The following is a 17446-nucleotide window of genomic DNA, read 5'->3' as shown; positions in this document are numbered from 1 at the left end:
CTATGGAAAGGCTGATCCATGACAGTTTAAAGGCAGGCAGTGTACATGTAGCAGAAATAGTGCTGACTAATTAATTCTAGATTTATTTCAGGATGAGAGATGGAGTAGCGATGCCCAGTCATTGCTGCTTTCTAAGGAGGCGGATGGAAGTTAGAAGATGGAGTAGTGGGGAGAGCTCCCTTTCTGAAGGGCCATGAAAGGCAGGGTAGTAGAGATTCCAGCTCTTTATCTGAAGCAAAACTCTCATGTTAAGAGCATACAAAGGATTGATTAGAGTTCTTTCTAACTTTGAGAATGAAATTCAAATAGACAAAGACTTTGAAATATATTTTTTCCTGCGTTTTATCATTTTTATGGAAAGTGATGTTTCTTTGTAATAACATGATTGCTGGGGGTGAAACCTACAAAAACTAAAAAACCCTATAAGAGATGGGTGACAAAATTGGAAGAGCTTGTAGCCCTGGACAGTGGAGGGCGAAACAGTAGAAGGGTCTGGCAAATAAACTGTTGGAGAAAGCAAGGGCAAAAAGTTTGTAAGATTGAGCGAGTTTAAGAGATCAACTGCAGTGGAAGAGGAGGAGCACAGTTATTTGGATTTGTTCTTAACTTTTACAGTATCATGAGAGATTTTTCAAGCCTTCCAAGAGTGAATCTACTGTAATATACTTACCCTTTATAAACAGAACACGACACCCCTCTGTTTTTGAGGTATTGTTATAGTCAGTATTCAGTGACACACTCCTTTAAAGACCAGGATGGTGCTTTGTTTTGTTTCCATCTTTCTTATGTTGACAACAAATTTCTGGATGGAATTTGTAACATTTTTTAGCACAAATATGATCGAATGACTTGTGCATCTCTGAAGGCTTCTGTGATATTTAGTTTGACAGGCGTGTTTAAAATCTGATGCCTTAGACTGTGACTGAGACATTTAGAGTCTAAATCTGTATTTGGTCAATAAAAACCAAAGGGATAGGTAAACTCCAGATTCAGTTTAAAGGTACTTAGCATGCTAATAGGTGGATCATATTGGATGGCTGGGAGGCTCTTTGTCCTTATTTTTAATTTTTATTGGAATTAAAACCAGAAACCAAAGGCCTCAAAATCCAACCCCCAAAATGGCCCTCTGTACTGAACCACGTAAATAAAGGCTGATCTTCAGTCTGCTGAAGGAAAAACAGTAAAAATACCAGATTATATAATTTTAAAAGAGACCATAATTGTGCAAAAGACAGAATAGCATTATGTATATATTTTTTTATCAGTAAATGTTTGCTAGTTGATTTTGTAATTCTCCTGAGTCTTACATGCAGGTGCATACACCACTGTTGGTTTTGTGTTCTTTGGTTAAATCTTTGACCATATTACTGGTTATGTAGGTTCTAATGAAGATGTCTTGCATTCTTAGGATGGCTGAAGAATCTCTATTAATAGCTGTTTGCTTTTCTGCAAGCAGAGGCATAGTTATCATCAAGTGTTTGTGCCTATGTTTTGAAGTGGCTATATCAGAATGTGAAATATTCTGTGGTTATACTGTGGAGTATATCAGTGGTGGGAACTCTGGGGAGCTTGCATGCTTGGCAAACAGGATGTTGGAGAGTGTAACAATAAGGCTGTGCTCAGGCTTTCATGAAGACAATGCAGAGTTTATAGCATGGCTGATCTGAGTGGATTTTTATGAGTACAGAATGTAAGGGCCCACAGACCCCTCAGATATTTTTCTTTTACATTTTAAAAACCCTATTGCATATCATTCATATAGGGAGGATGTGCCAGAATTATTTGGAGAAGTGAAATAGGGTGTTTTAGCTAATATTTGTCTTCATGCTTCTTTCTTCCTTTTTCCATGTGGGTGCTCAGTATTTTTCAAAGGCCACCAAAATGTATGTACACCTTTGTATGAGGCAGCAAGGACAAACATGACAGAGTACCCCGCAAAAATCACTTTGGAAAAGGATCCGCACACCATAAAAAAAACAACCTTGGTCATAACCCTAATCATTACTTTAATAAACATGCAAAGTAGAACTTCCCAGCTTGCTTCAAAAGACCTTTGTCCTTTACCAGCTGCATTGATCTATCCCTAGTGATGAAGACCTAAGCTGACCCTGTCAATTTATGAACACATGACACTAGAGATTCTTTAACTTTCTAGCTTAGATGACCACACCATTTTATTCAGTTCTTTTACTAAGCAGTGCCATGTATTCTGCAAATAATCCAAAGCAACATTGTTAACATGGTTTAAGCATTGTGATAAAAATGTGTTTAATTGGTGAGAAATGTCCCCCGGGTTTCAGTCTTTGTTTAGTGTGTCAAGTTTGAAGCCAAGAAGAAAAAAAACCCAACAAAATCATCAAGCAATTCTCAAATAGAAAACAGGAATGCAAAGGCATGCTCCCCCACTAGGAAGCTGGCTAACTGAAATAGTCTTCATTCTAGCATTCCCTTTTAAGGGCAGTAATTGACACTTCGATCTCATTTAAACAACCTTTTATTTTTGTTCTTGTTCCACATTTCTGTAGGTGTCAGCCATATTCTTTTCATTCAGACTGTGATGTGGATCACAGACTTCTTGGAAAAGCCTTGCTTGCTGCAACAAAAACTTTTTTCTATTTGCCACATATTGGGCATAAAGCCCTGGAGCAAAGTTCAGCAACCATTTATGTCACACATCACCTGATATTTTGCTAAACCTGTGGCAGTTAGGCAGTTACATTTTTCACACTGTAGACAGCCAGAATGACAAAATTTAGAGTTAATCTCTTAGAGGTAGAATTCAAATTAAATGACTCTGGAAATAGGAGGAAATATAGTCCTTTGAGTGCAAGTCCTTTAACTGACAAGTTTTGATGTTCAAAGCAAATAACTTTTAGATTTTGCTTTTAGGAGATAATCTTGTTTCCTTTGCCTCTTTTGATAAGAATATTGTTTCATGGATTTTTTTCAGTATAAAATTTATTTTCCTGTATTCTTATAATTAGCATTTCAAGAGAAATCTCTGGTAAGAAATTGGGCTAGCATTTTTAAAAGTACTTACTAAAAGTTAGGGTCCTATGTAGACATTTGATTTTTAAAATAAAATGTTGTTTAATGATTTGCACTATTTTGAAAAATCAGACTCAATTCTCAATAAAGCACTTAAGTAAAGAATCTAATTTATCCACTCTATAAATAAAAATACCGGTCATATTGCTGATTTTAAGTGTTTGCAAATATGAAAAATAGAAGCATAAAACATTTTATGTCATTGTCCTATCTTATGCCTAAACTCAAGAGACAAACAAGGAGTTCCATGTCTGTCTGTTGTAATAAGATGCACATCCATCAGTTTTGGCAAAGCAAGGAAGTCTAGGTTTACTTTAGGCCCCAACCTGAGCTGATGCAAATCTCTTTCTTCTGGATCCCAGGTGAAAGTACTATCCCGAACCAACCTATTGAACTGATCCCTGCATAGCTAAAAATCATTGCGGGGGAGACAGTTCAAGAGCACCAGACTCTAACCTCAAGTTTGGGGCAGCCAGCTGTGAGAGAAGGAAGAAACCCTGGGAGGAAGACTATTAAAGCCCAGCACCTCCCAGCTGTAATCTTAAGGCTGCAGAGTCAAGCTCCCCCTTATGCTCCCAAGGAAGCCAGCAATTTTTGAGCAATTGTTCAATGCTGCCATCAGTCTCCATGGCTAGGGAGAAGTCTGTGATCCTGCTTCTTCTGTGGAACTGTTACTTTCTTTGGAAATGTATGGAGATGGTCATGGTCTCTTCCAAAGGACTTGGGGTCCCTGGTCCGTGGGACTTCTTGGGGTGAGGTGGGTGAAGCCTGCTAGGGTGCTTTGGCTATGGGACCTCCAGGTTCCCATCAGAACAGCAGAGCTCACTGAGTTAAGACATTTCCAAGAAAACATACCTTATCAAGGCCATTTTAGATCAGTTTTAGTACTTGTTAAGTCCACTCTTGTATGAGTCTCTTGATTAGAATTCTCTTCTGTTCATTTTATCTTCCGGATATGTGTCAGATAGTTAGATGCCTATTAGATATATTAGTACCTGTTAGAGAGAATAGACCATTTCAAGACCAGGGGAACATGGCTGTGTCTACTATTTTATGAAATGTCAGTGGTCATTATGGTAGCAATGTCAACTGTGGTGGTGGAAGAAGGTTTTGAGAGAGGATCTTTCAGCATTTCAATCTCTCTATCCCTACAGTTCATCTCTGTATTTCATTAATATATTCCAATATGTCTGTATTCTGATTAAGCTGAAAACATATAGTTATTTTCTGTAATGTACAGAAATGTCTCCTTCATGAAAGCATTGGGTTTTTTCTCCAAATTTTTTAATTCTGAAAAACTTTAGTTCTTAAATTGAGATAATTACACCACAGGATACAGTATATGCTTTTCACTTTGTAAACCAAGGTTAATTCAAGTGATGTAGAAAAATATTGACTAATGTGGTGATATTGAAGAAAGCATGTAAATAGAAACAGACAAAGATTTTTAGGAATGACTGGTGACTTTGTGATGTTACATTATTTAGTCTGAGACATTTTAAAATCATCTCTTAGTGATTTACTGGTTTTCAGCATTTTCAAGATATTAAGGGTCTTTGTAGCTTTTTTTGATTTGAGCACCTAATAACTGGGGGGAACCAAAAGCATTAATTACTTTAGTATCAACATTCTGAACCTGCTCGCAGTTCTTTTAAGAGGTGATGACTAGGCCCATAGCTGCTGTGAAGATCTTTGCAGTTGAGAAGTTAGCATTGTTTTATTTGGTCAATGGACAATACCAATATTGTTCAGTTCTGCTGCTTCCCACCCAAGTGAGATCTTTCTCAATTCAATCTTCTGTTCTTTCTAGTAGTTCTTCAGACAGCTCTTCACTATACAAACTCTCCTCAGTTTGCAGAGTAGGATCCACTATGCTGACCTTTCTTGTAAAAATCTAAAGGATTTATTTATTGTAGAGATTTGTAATAAATGTCACAGCACTTCAATTACATTTTCAAAATTCAAGAATCTAATAGAATTTTATGCTTGCTAATACTATGGCATTCTTTTCTGTAAGTCAATTTGGAAATATTTTTCTATATACTTTTTAAACATGGAGCAAGAACAAGTGAAAGTCAGACAGGTTTCAAGTTTCCCTTATTTTGACAATGGTTTTATTAAAAGACTCATGGTTGAAAGACATCCAGATGTATGGATGAATGGACTTCTAGGCATTTTTTAAAAGTAATTATCCTATATAGTATGAGATTTCTGTATTAAGATGATATTTCAGGCAAAGTAAAGATTTCTTTTCACCATGTGTATGAAATAACTTAGAAATGTCATCATTCTGTCTGAGCTCAAACTCAAGGGTATTTTAATGACTCTTATTTCACTTTCATCTATTTTGCATTATGTTGAATCAGTGGTATTCTATCAAATTGCTTTCTGCTTTAGAAAGTAATGAGGCAGTAGAAGACTTGTATTTGTAGCTTTTATATTGGTGACAGCAGTTTAAAAAAATAATAATAATTGAAAGCTTAAAAAGCAAATACAACTATCTCTCTCTTTCTGCTATTTTCCTAGCAATATCTACAACCCACATAGATAATATAAGCCAGGCTACCCAAAAGCCAAAGCAGAAGAATGCAAAAGGCCTTATTTATAAACATGTACAATATGGGGCAGGAAAGGTCGGGGAATGGGAGAGATTTTAAGAACCCATTTGGTATCCACTGATTTCCAAAAGTGTAGGCTTATGACTTGCCATATCTGTTTCCCATTAATTTGCCTAACAGTTCCAACTAGGAATTGCCAGCAGAAGAACAACCTTGATCCCACACAGGATGGGATGCCAGACCCTGTTAAAGTGTGGTGCATTATTTATGCTCCCTGCAGGAGCATATTTTTCATTCTTACACTTCCACCTTGCCCCTGTATGATTTCTCTTTAAGTATGACTTCATCCTCTGCTTTGATACCCATTTACAAAATGCTATTTCCTTAAAACATAACAGCTCCATTTCCGTCTTCAGTCTGTGTACTATAAAGTAGATCATAATTTTGTGAGCAACCCTCAATAACCAATAATTCTGGAAAAATATTTAATTCTAATAATGCATGCTATTTTTGGTTTGTAGCTTGGGGGTTGTTGCTCCATATTCATGTGATTGTTTTAATTGAATTTAGTATCATTTTGGCTTACAGTAAGAAAAAGAAACAGAGAGTCTGTTTAAAAGTTAATGTATTTCTAATTAAAGTAAATTTCATTTGACTTAAAATTCTTTCACATTAATTACCAAACTTGGATTTCAGAGTGCAGTATTTATGGGCTGCCAAACTATTTGATAGGGATCCAATGTATTTTCATTTCTTTGTGACAGAGGAATGCCCGGAGCCATTTGCAACCTTTGATGTGCATTCAGAATATTTGTTGGCATCAGTTAGCTGGATTTATGTGCATGAACTGGGTTCTGAGTATTGCTGTTAGTGTCTTTTGTTCTTCATAATTTTTTAACTCTAAGACAAGCTACGGTAATATCATTATTGAACCTTTTAACCTGTAGAAGCTATGAGAATTGATTAAACCAATGAAGATTTAAAGTAATTACTGAAAACCATTCTGATACATTCAATTTTTATGCTTGAACCATTAGACTGCATATTGTGTGTGCACTGCATAAAACATACAGCACAAGCAAATTTTTTACTTTTATTTTTGTGTCACCTATTCAAGGAAACTGTAAAGTAACTATGTCTGACACCTGCCTTGCTCTCTTTTGTGTTGAGTGTGTTAATGATTCTGGAAGTGCACAAAATACCCATGGGTTGCCTCCAGTAAGTCTTCAATAAGAGTGCACAAATGTATACACTAGCATGCAGTGAATATGCCTCTGGATGTAGAGCACCTTACTTGGTTGGTCGACTAAACTCAACAAATTAAATTAATTTGGTGGGTTTTATTCATTTTTCCTTTTTAATGCATGATTTATATTACTTTTATTATTATTTCTGCATTTTCTCTCTCCCCCTCTTTTTGTTTTACATATTGCTTTCATTTGTTTATAGAAGAAAAGAAAGCAGATCCAGAGAATGGGGATACAGGTAGGGTGACTTATTCAAAACATTTTAATGTTTTTTCCCTTAAGTTCTTTGATCTATTATGTTTAAACAAATGCGTACCATAGAGTTGGATCACAATTTCAATGTATTTTGGGGATTTCAAAAGAGATACTAGGAAATGGAAACTAAGAAAGGGCTTTCCCAAATGTATTTCCTTTGCTTTTTTAGGGAAGTCAAATTAGGGTGAGAAATGGGCAGAAAGAGACCAGAATCAGCTAAAGAAGGCTCTTGTACACCTTAAGACTTCTGTTCTGTCCTCCCCACTCCAGGCACAGTGTGCTCACCTGCATACTTCTTTTTTCCTCTCTTTTACAGGTTTCTGACTTCCAAAATCTCAGTGTTTCTGTAGTCCCCTCATCACTAGCTTTCCCCCATGCATAAGCATCTGTACCTCCCAAATTTTGTATCCCTCTTGTCCATGCCTATCCAAAACTAAATCTGTCCTAATATTTTACGAGGAACTCCACTTTACTTCCATACCCCAGATTTCCCTTTTATTCCCTGTGCCCCAGGAGCCCCACTGTACAGCAGACTCCTTCTCCAAAACACATCACCATTGCCAGCATCTATAGTAGCTAGAATAGTTTAATAATTCCCACTGGAGAAGGCAATGAAAGAAAGAATGAAAGAACACATCTCCCAGCTGTTTTTATTTTTATTTTTTAAATAGGTAGGTTTGCCTTGGGGCTAAGCTGGGTGGTAAGGCTGTTTTGATGTCCCTTTTTTCTCTGGTGTGGACCATAGGCTATCAACTGAAGAGTCTTACCTTAGAGAGTAACCAACATTTGACCTGAAGAGCAAATACAGTCTTTAATTCCAGGCTGATTTGAATGATTGCTTATCTCCTTGTAGAAATGTGACTCTATGAGCATTTGAGGTCAGGGAAAGTTGGGTATTAACACACCACTGATTACAGTCCCTTAAAATATTTAGCATGAAATAAACATTTAGTTTTTAGTTATGAGGAAAGTTTTAATGGTGAAGTGACTGAAACTTATCTTATTTCAAGTTCAAACATGAAAATAATGGTTTGCATTCGAAGATGGAGCAGTGATTCTAGTGCCTGCCCTGAGTCCTGTTGTAGGAATTATATAGCCGCCACCTAGATCATGGTAGGAATTATGTGGATGCCACCTCAACAGGGCTTGTCCCTAGGTTCCACTTTAATGAAAGAATCGGACTTCCTTCTTCTACTACATTTAATATGCAGTAGTAGTTGCAGCTCGAGCTGGGTGCCCCTGAGGAGGGGCTCTGCCTGTCAATTGTTACTGCATTTTGTAGGCTCTATAGGTCGCTTGATTTCCTGATGGCACTTCTGCTCATCCAATCCTGTTTACTCCCACAGCCTCCAGGCACCCTTTTTGTCTGCGTCTTGAGACATTTCCTTATCTTTTGTTACAGAATATCCTGCAGTTAAATTTTTACTTATACTTCCTTATCTACCAGTTTAATTTCCATAGATAAAAACAAAGGTTAAAGTACAATTCATATAGCCTGAGGCTTAATTTACTTTAGTCACTAGTGCTAAACTCTGGCACAAATTAGTCTCTCGCTACAGTCCTGGTGGATCCGAGGGCAGGTTACAGGGTTGCTGTGCACAGTACTTGGGTGCCTTACTCTGGCATTTCAGGACTGTGTTTGCACTATAGTCGTGCTGCTTTCTCTCAGCACTCTCTCTCCTAAAAATATGGAGAATGGCTGGTATTGAATTAGCAGCTGGCTCTTTGTCAGCCAGGAGTTTCCCTGTGCTGATGAAAACCCCACTGAGCTAACGTTCAGGCCATGGGGTTTTTAATGTTAGAGAGTTGTTCAAAATAAGCAAAACTCCAAGATGTTGCCTACAGTGTAATGATCCCAGTTGTGTTTGGTGAGCAACACCAGGCTTTGTTCTTCCATCAGTCTTTCTTAATTTTTTTGTGTTGTAAGTGTCTCTTTGGATATTTCTGTTGGAGGCACAGCTACTGTCTAGATGCAAAATTCTGGAAGGAAGTTAAGGCAGAAGTGTACAAATGAGCTCACTTTTGCCTGGCCAAAATTTGGTTGCACACACTTTGGTACATCATGGCAGTACATGAAAGTGTATCAGAAGTAGCTTTAATTTTCCTAGTGTCAGTCTCTATAGTCCTAAAAATGTGTTATGCTGGACCATGTGAACGGGAAGTGCCATGACACTCTCTCAACCTTTCGTACTCCCGTCCAGGTCATGGCTGCATCTGGCTTAAGTTACATCGCGATTAGCCTCCAGCAGCTGGTAACCCTGCACACTCTTTCTGCATGTCAGTTCCATGCATAGTAGAACCAAAGCTGATCTTCTGCATTATGAGCTTTCCACTGCCCTCAGGAGTCCCTCTTTTTGCATATAACTGAATTCACTCACTTGTTAAAGACAGTTTCAAAAATAGATAGCAAGTTAGATTTTCTTTTAACAAGATTTTATGGGAATTGAATATTTTTTTTTCTAAATTTTCCTGTCTTGTTTTTCTCTTGAGACTAAAATGAGCCACCAATTTTGCTTATTTTGCTACAAAGAACTCACACCAAGGGCTTATGTGTTATACTCCCCTTTTAAATGGCATATTTCAGAGTGCTTGGTTTTGTGGATCATAGGCAATTGGATTTGTGGAAACCTAACTTTCACTTTGCCAACTGATCATAGATAAGAATGAATATTTTCACAAGTAATTGTGAAATTTCTAATCTATGCTCAAGAGGTGTTATTTCATTGCTTCTTGTAATTTCCTGAAATTTGGCAGAATATCTGTGGACAAAGAACATATGTGATGATTTCATTAAAAAATTTCATAAGAAAAACTGGCAAAATTTCCCTTTTGGTGAAAAATATCCCCTTTGTTAAATTACTGAAGAATGACAAGTGGATTTGCAGAATGTTGTTATTTCAGCAAAAGATTATTTTTTTCTCTCAGCAAAACTTAGAGTATTTTACTTCAAGACCATTTATGTGTTACTTCTGTCACTGAAAAAAGAAAAAATATCATTTTTCAGTTTAAAGTTTTTGTTTTCAAGAGAAAAAATATATCTTTAGAGCTTTCAAAACTAGATCCTTAAAAGATCACTGCATCTTAGTGATAAATTGGCAAATGTTGCTTTGGGGCCTATAATGGTTGAGGAAAATTGTGATAGGAAAAATTAGCTGTATTTCATGTCAGGAATTTTCATCTGCTGCTGTCTTTTTCATTTTGTTTTTTCCCTATATAACACCATTTCTTCTTTTTCATTCATTTATCTTGATTTTCATTTCTCTTAAAAGTTTTGATGAAGTCTTTTCATTCATGTTGTTTGTAGGCAGTAAAGATGGAGAATTTGAATACAAAAATTGGAAGCCAGAGGTTTTATTGATAACAGTACAGGCTACCCTTATCAACTTCCCTCTTCCTTTTACCCCCTTCCTTCCAGATTTCCTATGAAGTGCCGCAAGACTTAGCTGGCAGGTCTCATAGTATGTGCTACTACCATTACTGTTGTCAAGAAAGAAAATACAAAGCTCAGAAGCCCTGCAGAGGCCCTGTGCAAAGCCCCACTTTATTATTAGATTACAACTTAGAACTGAGGTTTATAGTTTAAATCAGGTTTATATAGTAGACAGGAATCTAATATTGCTGTCTCAGTTCCATAAATAAAGTCCAGATTATTCAATACATATAATGTACAGAAACTGCCATTTATGACTAGTGGATTCTGAAATCTTAATCCTAGACGACTTTTGTGTTCGAATTATGGAAAGTTTAAGACAAATGTCAGTCAAAATGAATACTTTTTAACATTCAGTGGATAATAAATTGCTCTTGATTTATACCATGTTAAAGTGGAAGAGAATCAAGCCTGTGTGTGCATAATAGATAACTATATTTTGCTTGAAAATATTTCCCCCCCCCCCCCCCCTCCTTTTTCTATTTCTCACTCTTCTACCTCTGCTTTGGCACTTACTTCCTTATTATTTTACATAGTAAATTATGGTGTTACAGTACCAGTTGGTTGAAACCAGCTGCTGCCTGAGTCACGTAGTAAGAACCCATCCCTAACTGAGACTAATCATGTATTTGGTCCAAGAAGATTGAATCCTGAAATCATTCTTGAAGTTGCGTGTCATTAGAACGTAATACAGTGATGCCACTGGGTGGCTCTTTAACATTCCTTTAGACATCTTCAGATTGTTTTGAGCATACTAAGAACATGCTCAAGTGGTAAACGGAAGGTCTACTTCATTAGTAATTTGGTATATCACACTATAACAAAGGCAGAGCCAGGATCTCCACCCAAAATAAGCAGGTCGTCTTTGCATTCCTTTTTTTAAATGAAAGACTCAGTTTCTCTTGAATATTTTTGAAATAGTAAAACTCTATTCTGTGGAAACATTGTGTTCCATTTACATCCATTTCTTCCACAAAGTTGATTTCATTTGAATTGTATAGATAATACAACACATATTAAGATTCTGCTGAAATACTCATCTACTATTTTCCTCCTCTTACAACTTTTTGGCTTTCTGCAAAATTGTAATTCAGAAACTAAAATTATATACACTGTAATTTAAGTAAATCAGATTTCATCTTTTTCTGTTAAAACTTCCATGAGCATAACTTTAAACTTGGAATTGAGGACTGCTTGTGTATTTATTTTCTTTCTTTTTTCTAACTTAACAGGTGCAATGGACATAGAAGAGCGGAGTCGCCAAATGAAAATGAGCAAGTACAAACAGGTAGCAGGATCAGATTCCAGGCTGGAACAAGATTATCATTCTAAGGCAAGGGTGTTTTGTTTTGAAAAGCAACAAAATATGCTAAACTGAAATATCCAATATCCTTTTAGAAAGTAATAGATGAGTGGGAGGTTGTTTCTTCAGTTAAAGTTTCTTGTGTGTCTATAATAAAATTATTGGTAATGATGTGCAGCAAAACCCTTAACACAGAGCGTTCTTGATTATTAAAATTTAAGAAGGATAAGTTAAAGCAAATAAAAGTGGCAGTGTAATTATCTATTGGAATGAACAATAGGGGCATGATTTAAAAACTCAAAGAGAAGGAAAAAAGAGGTTTATTGAGTGACAGATGGAATGAGAGCTATTGAAACCTGTTCACGGCTTTCATATATTTGAACACAGGGTTATCTTTATCTATTGAAAACTGGAAGATGTAGGGTTACTTAGTTTAATAGTGGCAGTTTAGCTCTTGGAAAGGTATTTTATCATCAAAAAAACAAACATCAACAAAAGCTTCTACCCGAGCTGTGGCAATTTGCCAAAAATCTGAATCGTTATGTAGTAGTATAGCCTCAAATATACTATCCAAAATTTCCTGCTATCTGGAACAGGGTCATGTCATATGCAGTGTGTTAATTAAAATAATCAAGATATTTTCAATTTAAACTTCTATTATACAAAAATAATTTAGTGTCCTCTAAAAGATTTCATTAATTGAGGTCAGATTGTAAGTGGAAAACACGAGACTTCTGACCTATAAAAGCTGGCTGAGGAAGAGAAATCTGTTTTAGACTTTTATTTCCAGGATGCTCCAAGGATTGGCAAAGTTACTGTAAACTGAGCCATTTAATATTTGAAGACAAAGCAATCATCCAATTTATTAAGTATTATTAGTTTTGCAGATAATGTAGACTAATATACTTGATATAATTACTTTCTAGAATGTACATTTCAGTGTGGGAAAATAGAGGAAAAGCTTTAGCAAAGCCCATGACAAAATGGAAAACGCTATTGATGGAAATAGTTAGAATTGACAAAACAAAAAGAAAGCTGTGAAAATGGCTAAAAATACTTTAAAACCTCTGTAAATGTGCTGCATGATTATCTGGGTATTTTACAAATGTAGTTTTTACTACAGAAGGCGTAGGAATTTTTATTAACATGTAGAAGGGACTTGGTATACTGTCATGTTTAGATGCCTTTATGTTGACACTTATGGCAAAATTATTTTCATGTGTGTCTATATTGTTGCCTTTGAAAGGTGTTACCTTTTAGAGATGAGCATAATGCTGTGAGCAGACCTTCTCGTAAGTGTTATGATTGTATGTACCACAAAAATATGACTTTATGTATTGTATGTATAACCAGACTTATTCTGCTAATTTTCCTGCTCCCTCAATGCTTGACTGAAATTTGAGTCAGAAGTAGGACTGGTATGGAGAAAAGAGAATAAATGGGCTCTCATGTAAAGGAGCTGGATAGAATATAACTACCTAAGGAAACATTTCCTACCCTTGTTTTTCCATTTCACCTACACCATATTATTGGGCCTCACTCTACATCTTTTATCCTTTTTATTAAAAATTTACCTTCACTATTATTGGAATGTATTAAAGAGGAAAATTATAAATGGAATTATTTTATGAATATGGTGATTTATTTATTGCACACATCGAACAAATTGTCTCCAGAAATAAACAGTTAATTTACTCTTCTGCCAAAGTGTAGTTTCAGTATTTGAAAATGAGTTATTTATTCTGTCAATGAACCCTGACACTGAGTATTCACATATATGTATTAATTCGAAATGCATTCTTAAAATTGTGTAGTTTTAAAGCCATATGAGAACCATAACTCTCATAAGACATATGAGAGTTCCGTCTTCACTTTTTTACTACCACTGCTTCAATTCCCCTTAATTAAGTGTTTATATTATCTAGAGACAGAAAATTAGTAAGTACAATTTATCTACCTGGTTTCTACAAAAATTCTTCTGGAATCATGAACTGAAACACCTATCTATCTCAAATGCTGACTGAAGTCTCATGTTCTGTGTACTATACAGTGACTGATTTTTTAAATCTGTCAACTGGCACAAGCAGGCAGTCAAGCGTGCCATGCCTGAGAAAAATATCATTAAGTAGGCACTAAGTGAAATTCAGGGACGTTAGCACATGGAATTTTCTTTTACCTTTCTGTTCTATTTCTTTCTCTAAATGGAAGTCAACAGCAACTGTATGTCCCTCATGATTACCTTGAGTTAAGAAAAAAATATCCTTCCTTGTTGAGAAAGCAAAAGCTGTAAACAGTAGAAGTTATATTAAATACTAAAATATTAAAATAGGCATCCTGTATTATACCTCTCTAGTTTAGTTCTACTTCTGGAAGTCAGTACTAGAGGCTTTAGAGGAAGGTACATACACTTCTATGGTGCATAATCATACATTAAGAAGCTTGTGGGAAAAGTTTGCTTCCAGACATTTGTATTCTTAGAAGCTGCTGAAATATGAAACTGATTATCCCTTATATTTTTTTCCTCATGATTGTTAAAATCGCAGGTTGTATTTTTATTATTCATATACATGCCTCATTATTTTTGGAAAACTAAGTATTCTGCTTCCATAATATTTTGTATACATGATTTTGGCAGGTAATATATTGTGTAAAAGAGTTATTTTCTTAAATGCAGAAGTTGCTTAAGTGTGGTTTCAGCACAGACATAAGGAAAGCAGGCAATATATTTTATTTTCATATAAAAATATTTACAACTAAGGAGACATGAGAGGAAAAACAGCGTGGGTATTAAGGATTAGGTAAAAGTATTTCTGGTACTGGAACAACTATTTATTTCTGAATATTGAGTACTCGTAGACTTGTACTAAATAGGATATACACTGAAGTCTGAATTGCAGTGCTGGTAGCAGCTGACATGCAGGAAAACCTGAGTTCTGGTAATACAGAAAAAAAGCACAGTAGCACAAGAGTGATCCACCAGAGAAAAAATTGCCATTTACCATACTGTGGTTCTGCAACACTAGCCTGATTTACATAATTTTCCTCAAAAATTGTTCTAGGACTAGTTTATTGTTTTGCATAAAAACTAAGCTTCCCATTTCTTAAGTGTTTGAGCAAGATGCACTGCGAAGAGGGAAGGGCCAAGATGGGAGCCCAGAGAAGCTGAGCGAGCAGCATTCTAGATTCACTTTGTTTGCATTTGGTTGAACTGGCTTTTGAAGTCAAGTCCCAAACTACCTCTTAAAACCTCTCTGAACCTCTCTCCCTTGCTTCTTGCTTGGTGCTGCTGCCATTAGCTCTTCTGGCAAACAAATGGATAGTGCTGTGCTTGGTGAGTAACGCCTCCTGGCCATTCCCACCACTGCTCAGATTCAGGAATCCCTGCAGACAAACGAAGAATAAAGGGTGTGAGGAATCGTGCCATTCCTCACTCATTGTCCCCATGACTGGAAGATGCCCAGCGGATTGACTGGGGAGAGCTGAAAAGCTTTGTTGTTACTAAGAAAAAAACCAAGAAGATACTTCTTGTATGTGGAACCCTAGAAGTGTTTGCAATCAATGTAAAGTCAATGTAGAATCAAGAGAGAATTCCATCAACCCAGGCCATATTACCCACTACAAAAGGGTCTGAGTAACTAAAAGCATTGAATGCCAAACTAAAGGGTGCTGAATTTAGGTAGGAGTAGGAATAGTGAAAAACGATTGGATTTTTTAGGAATAAAGGTAAAACAGAGACTGGCAACTAGCTGACACACATTTAAACCTCAAAGTATCATGAGGCTCGTTTTATTTGTTTTATTAGGAGAAAATAATGACCTACAAAAAGGCAAAGAAATCCAGTTATGTAATATAGCAATTAGTAATAGCCAGTAATGTAGTAATTAGGAATATAGTATATTAGAGCAACAAGGAACAAAGTTGGGGTAAAAGACCAGAGAAAAACTGAAATTTTTGCAGAACTGATGACAAGATTATTTAGCCAAACGTGGAAAAGAGTACACCAAATAGAGAATAATACAAAACACCAAAGAGGACTTTCTAACTCCACCTTTAATGATTCATATTGATGATAAGACTGAAACTTTCTAAATCATCAGATGTAATGCTGCAGTTCCTGTTAATCAATAGCCACAATTCAAGTTTTAGATGTGAGCATAATTCTCTGTGTTTGGCATAGGAAACTAGTAGTATTAGGCATACTAGCTTGCAACTTTGCAATCTTCTAACCGATTAGCAACACCAAGACAAATTAAGCTGTGGAAAAGAAGAGTTAAGCATGCATTTGGTTTATTTGAGTAGTGTAGATGCTGCTGAAATGCCCTTGGAGCATGCAGACTCTGGAAAGCTGCAGTTCTTCAGACTGAGACACTTTGATTCAGCAATGAATTAAGTACCACCTTATGGGTTACCTGTGTGAGAGAATGTGCAAAAGGTAAGAGCTGTAACACTGGAGGTGGAAGAGATTGAGTTTGAATACATCAGCAGCAGATCTCCTTAACTCTCAGTCTTGTCACAATGTGCAAAGGTGTCCAAGAGCTGCTTTTTTTCCTCTGAAACCTGTAGTAAGTAGTTGTGTCATTGGTACAGCTACATGTGGTATCCTTTGACCTGTGTTGGTTGAAGCATTTGATTTAATGGTGTTTTGGGAATGCCCTTGGCCCCTCCTTAAAAATCAAAACAGAGCAGTACACAGAGTAGCAAAGATTGCTAGGAGAAACACTTTTCACTTTTCTTCCTGAAATGCTTGCAGAGGAGGGGTTGAACAAACATCCAAGGTAATAGGATGATGAGACCTTTGATATTCTTACTGTGTATAAGCTATAGTTGATTTATATTGGTTTCAAATTGGCAATTGTTTTTGAATATCTAAGCTTAGAGTTTGGAAGTTCTAGGAAGATCATGATATGCCCAGTAATAATTTGATAATTTATAATAATTATGAATATACTTCTTTGATCCTATAATTGTTAAGGATGTAATTAGAAATATTCAAAACATTGAATAAAAAATGGAGGCTAGTTTAGTTATCCATATTCCCTCAAAACAGTGCAGAAAATGGAAATTTGTTTTGTATAGCTTTCCTTTTAACATAGCAGTTTAAATTTTAAAATTTTAGATATCTGGATACAACTTGGAACGATGAAATAATTAGAATAGAGCTATGCTGAAGAGTAATTAAGAAGGCAAAAATTAACACAGATAATAACACACACAAATATTCCATGCAATTAATTTCTGTAAAATACCTATAAAACTAAGGGCCTAACGAGTAGAATTTGATAGACTTATAAATGGGAATAGGTGTGCATAGTTTTATGGAACCCCTTCATCTTCCTCTTCGCCTCCTCCAAACCAGTAAGCTCTTTGCTTCAGGAAATAAACCAAACACCAATTAGGCTAAGAATTTTCCATATGAGGAAACTATTTAGTTACTGCCTGTTCCATGGCTTTTGTGCTTTCCTATGGACTAGTCAGTAATTGTATTTTTGGACAAGAAAATTGATAGCTAAACCAGCTGTCTGGTCTGGAAGGACAGGTCCTGTCATTCTCAACAGCCTGTAAGTGCTCAGGTTACCTAATCAATCAGTCATGCTCATTTGTGGTG

The 17446-nt window shown here is 36.1% G+C and overlaps 1 protein-coding gene across 50 annotated transcripts in view; it reads left to right on the top strand.

The window, feature by feature from the left end:
• Positions 1 to 17446, top strand: part of RIMS2 (regulating synaptic membrane exocytosis 2) — a 486153-nt gene that overhangs the window by 379746 nt on the left and 88961 nt on the right. For 34 of the 50 annotated variants that reach the window (XM_030011004.2, XM_030011034.2, XM_030011003.2 and 31 more), the window contains 2 exons: positions 7056 to 7091; positions 11771 to 11871. In XM_030011004.2, the coding sequence (XP_029866864.1) occupies positions 7056 to 7091; positions 11771 to 11871 (137 nt within the window). The remainder of the gene's footprint in view (positions 1 to 7055; positions 7092 to 11770; positions 11872 to 17446) is intronic. The other 16 variants (XM_030011036.2, XM_030011016.2, XM_030011015.2 and 13 more) reach the window with 5 other exon arrangements.

This window comes from Aquila chrysaetos, chromosome 4 (genome assembly GCF_900496995.4).
Source record: "Aquila chrysaetos chrysaetos chromosome 4, bAquChr1.4, whole genome shotgun sequence".
Lineage (NCBI taxonomy): Eukaryota > Metazoa > Chordata > Aves > Accipitriformes > Accipitridae > Aquila > Aquila chrysaetos.
This window is presented reverse-complemented; position numbering and strand designations above follow the sequence as displayed.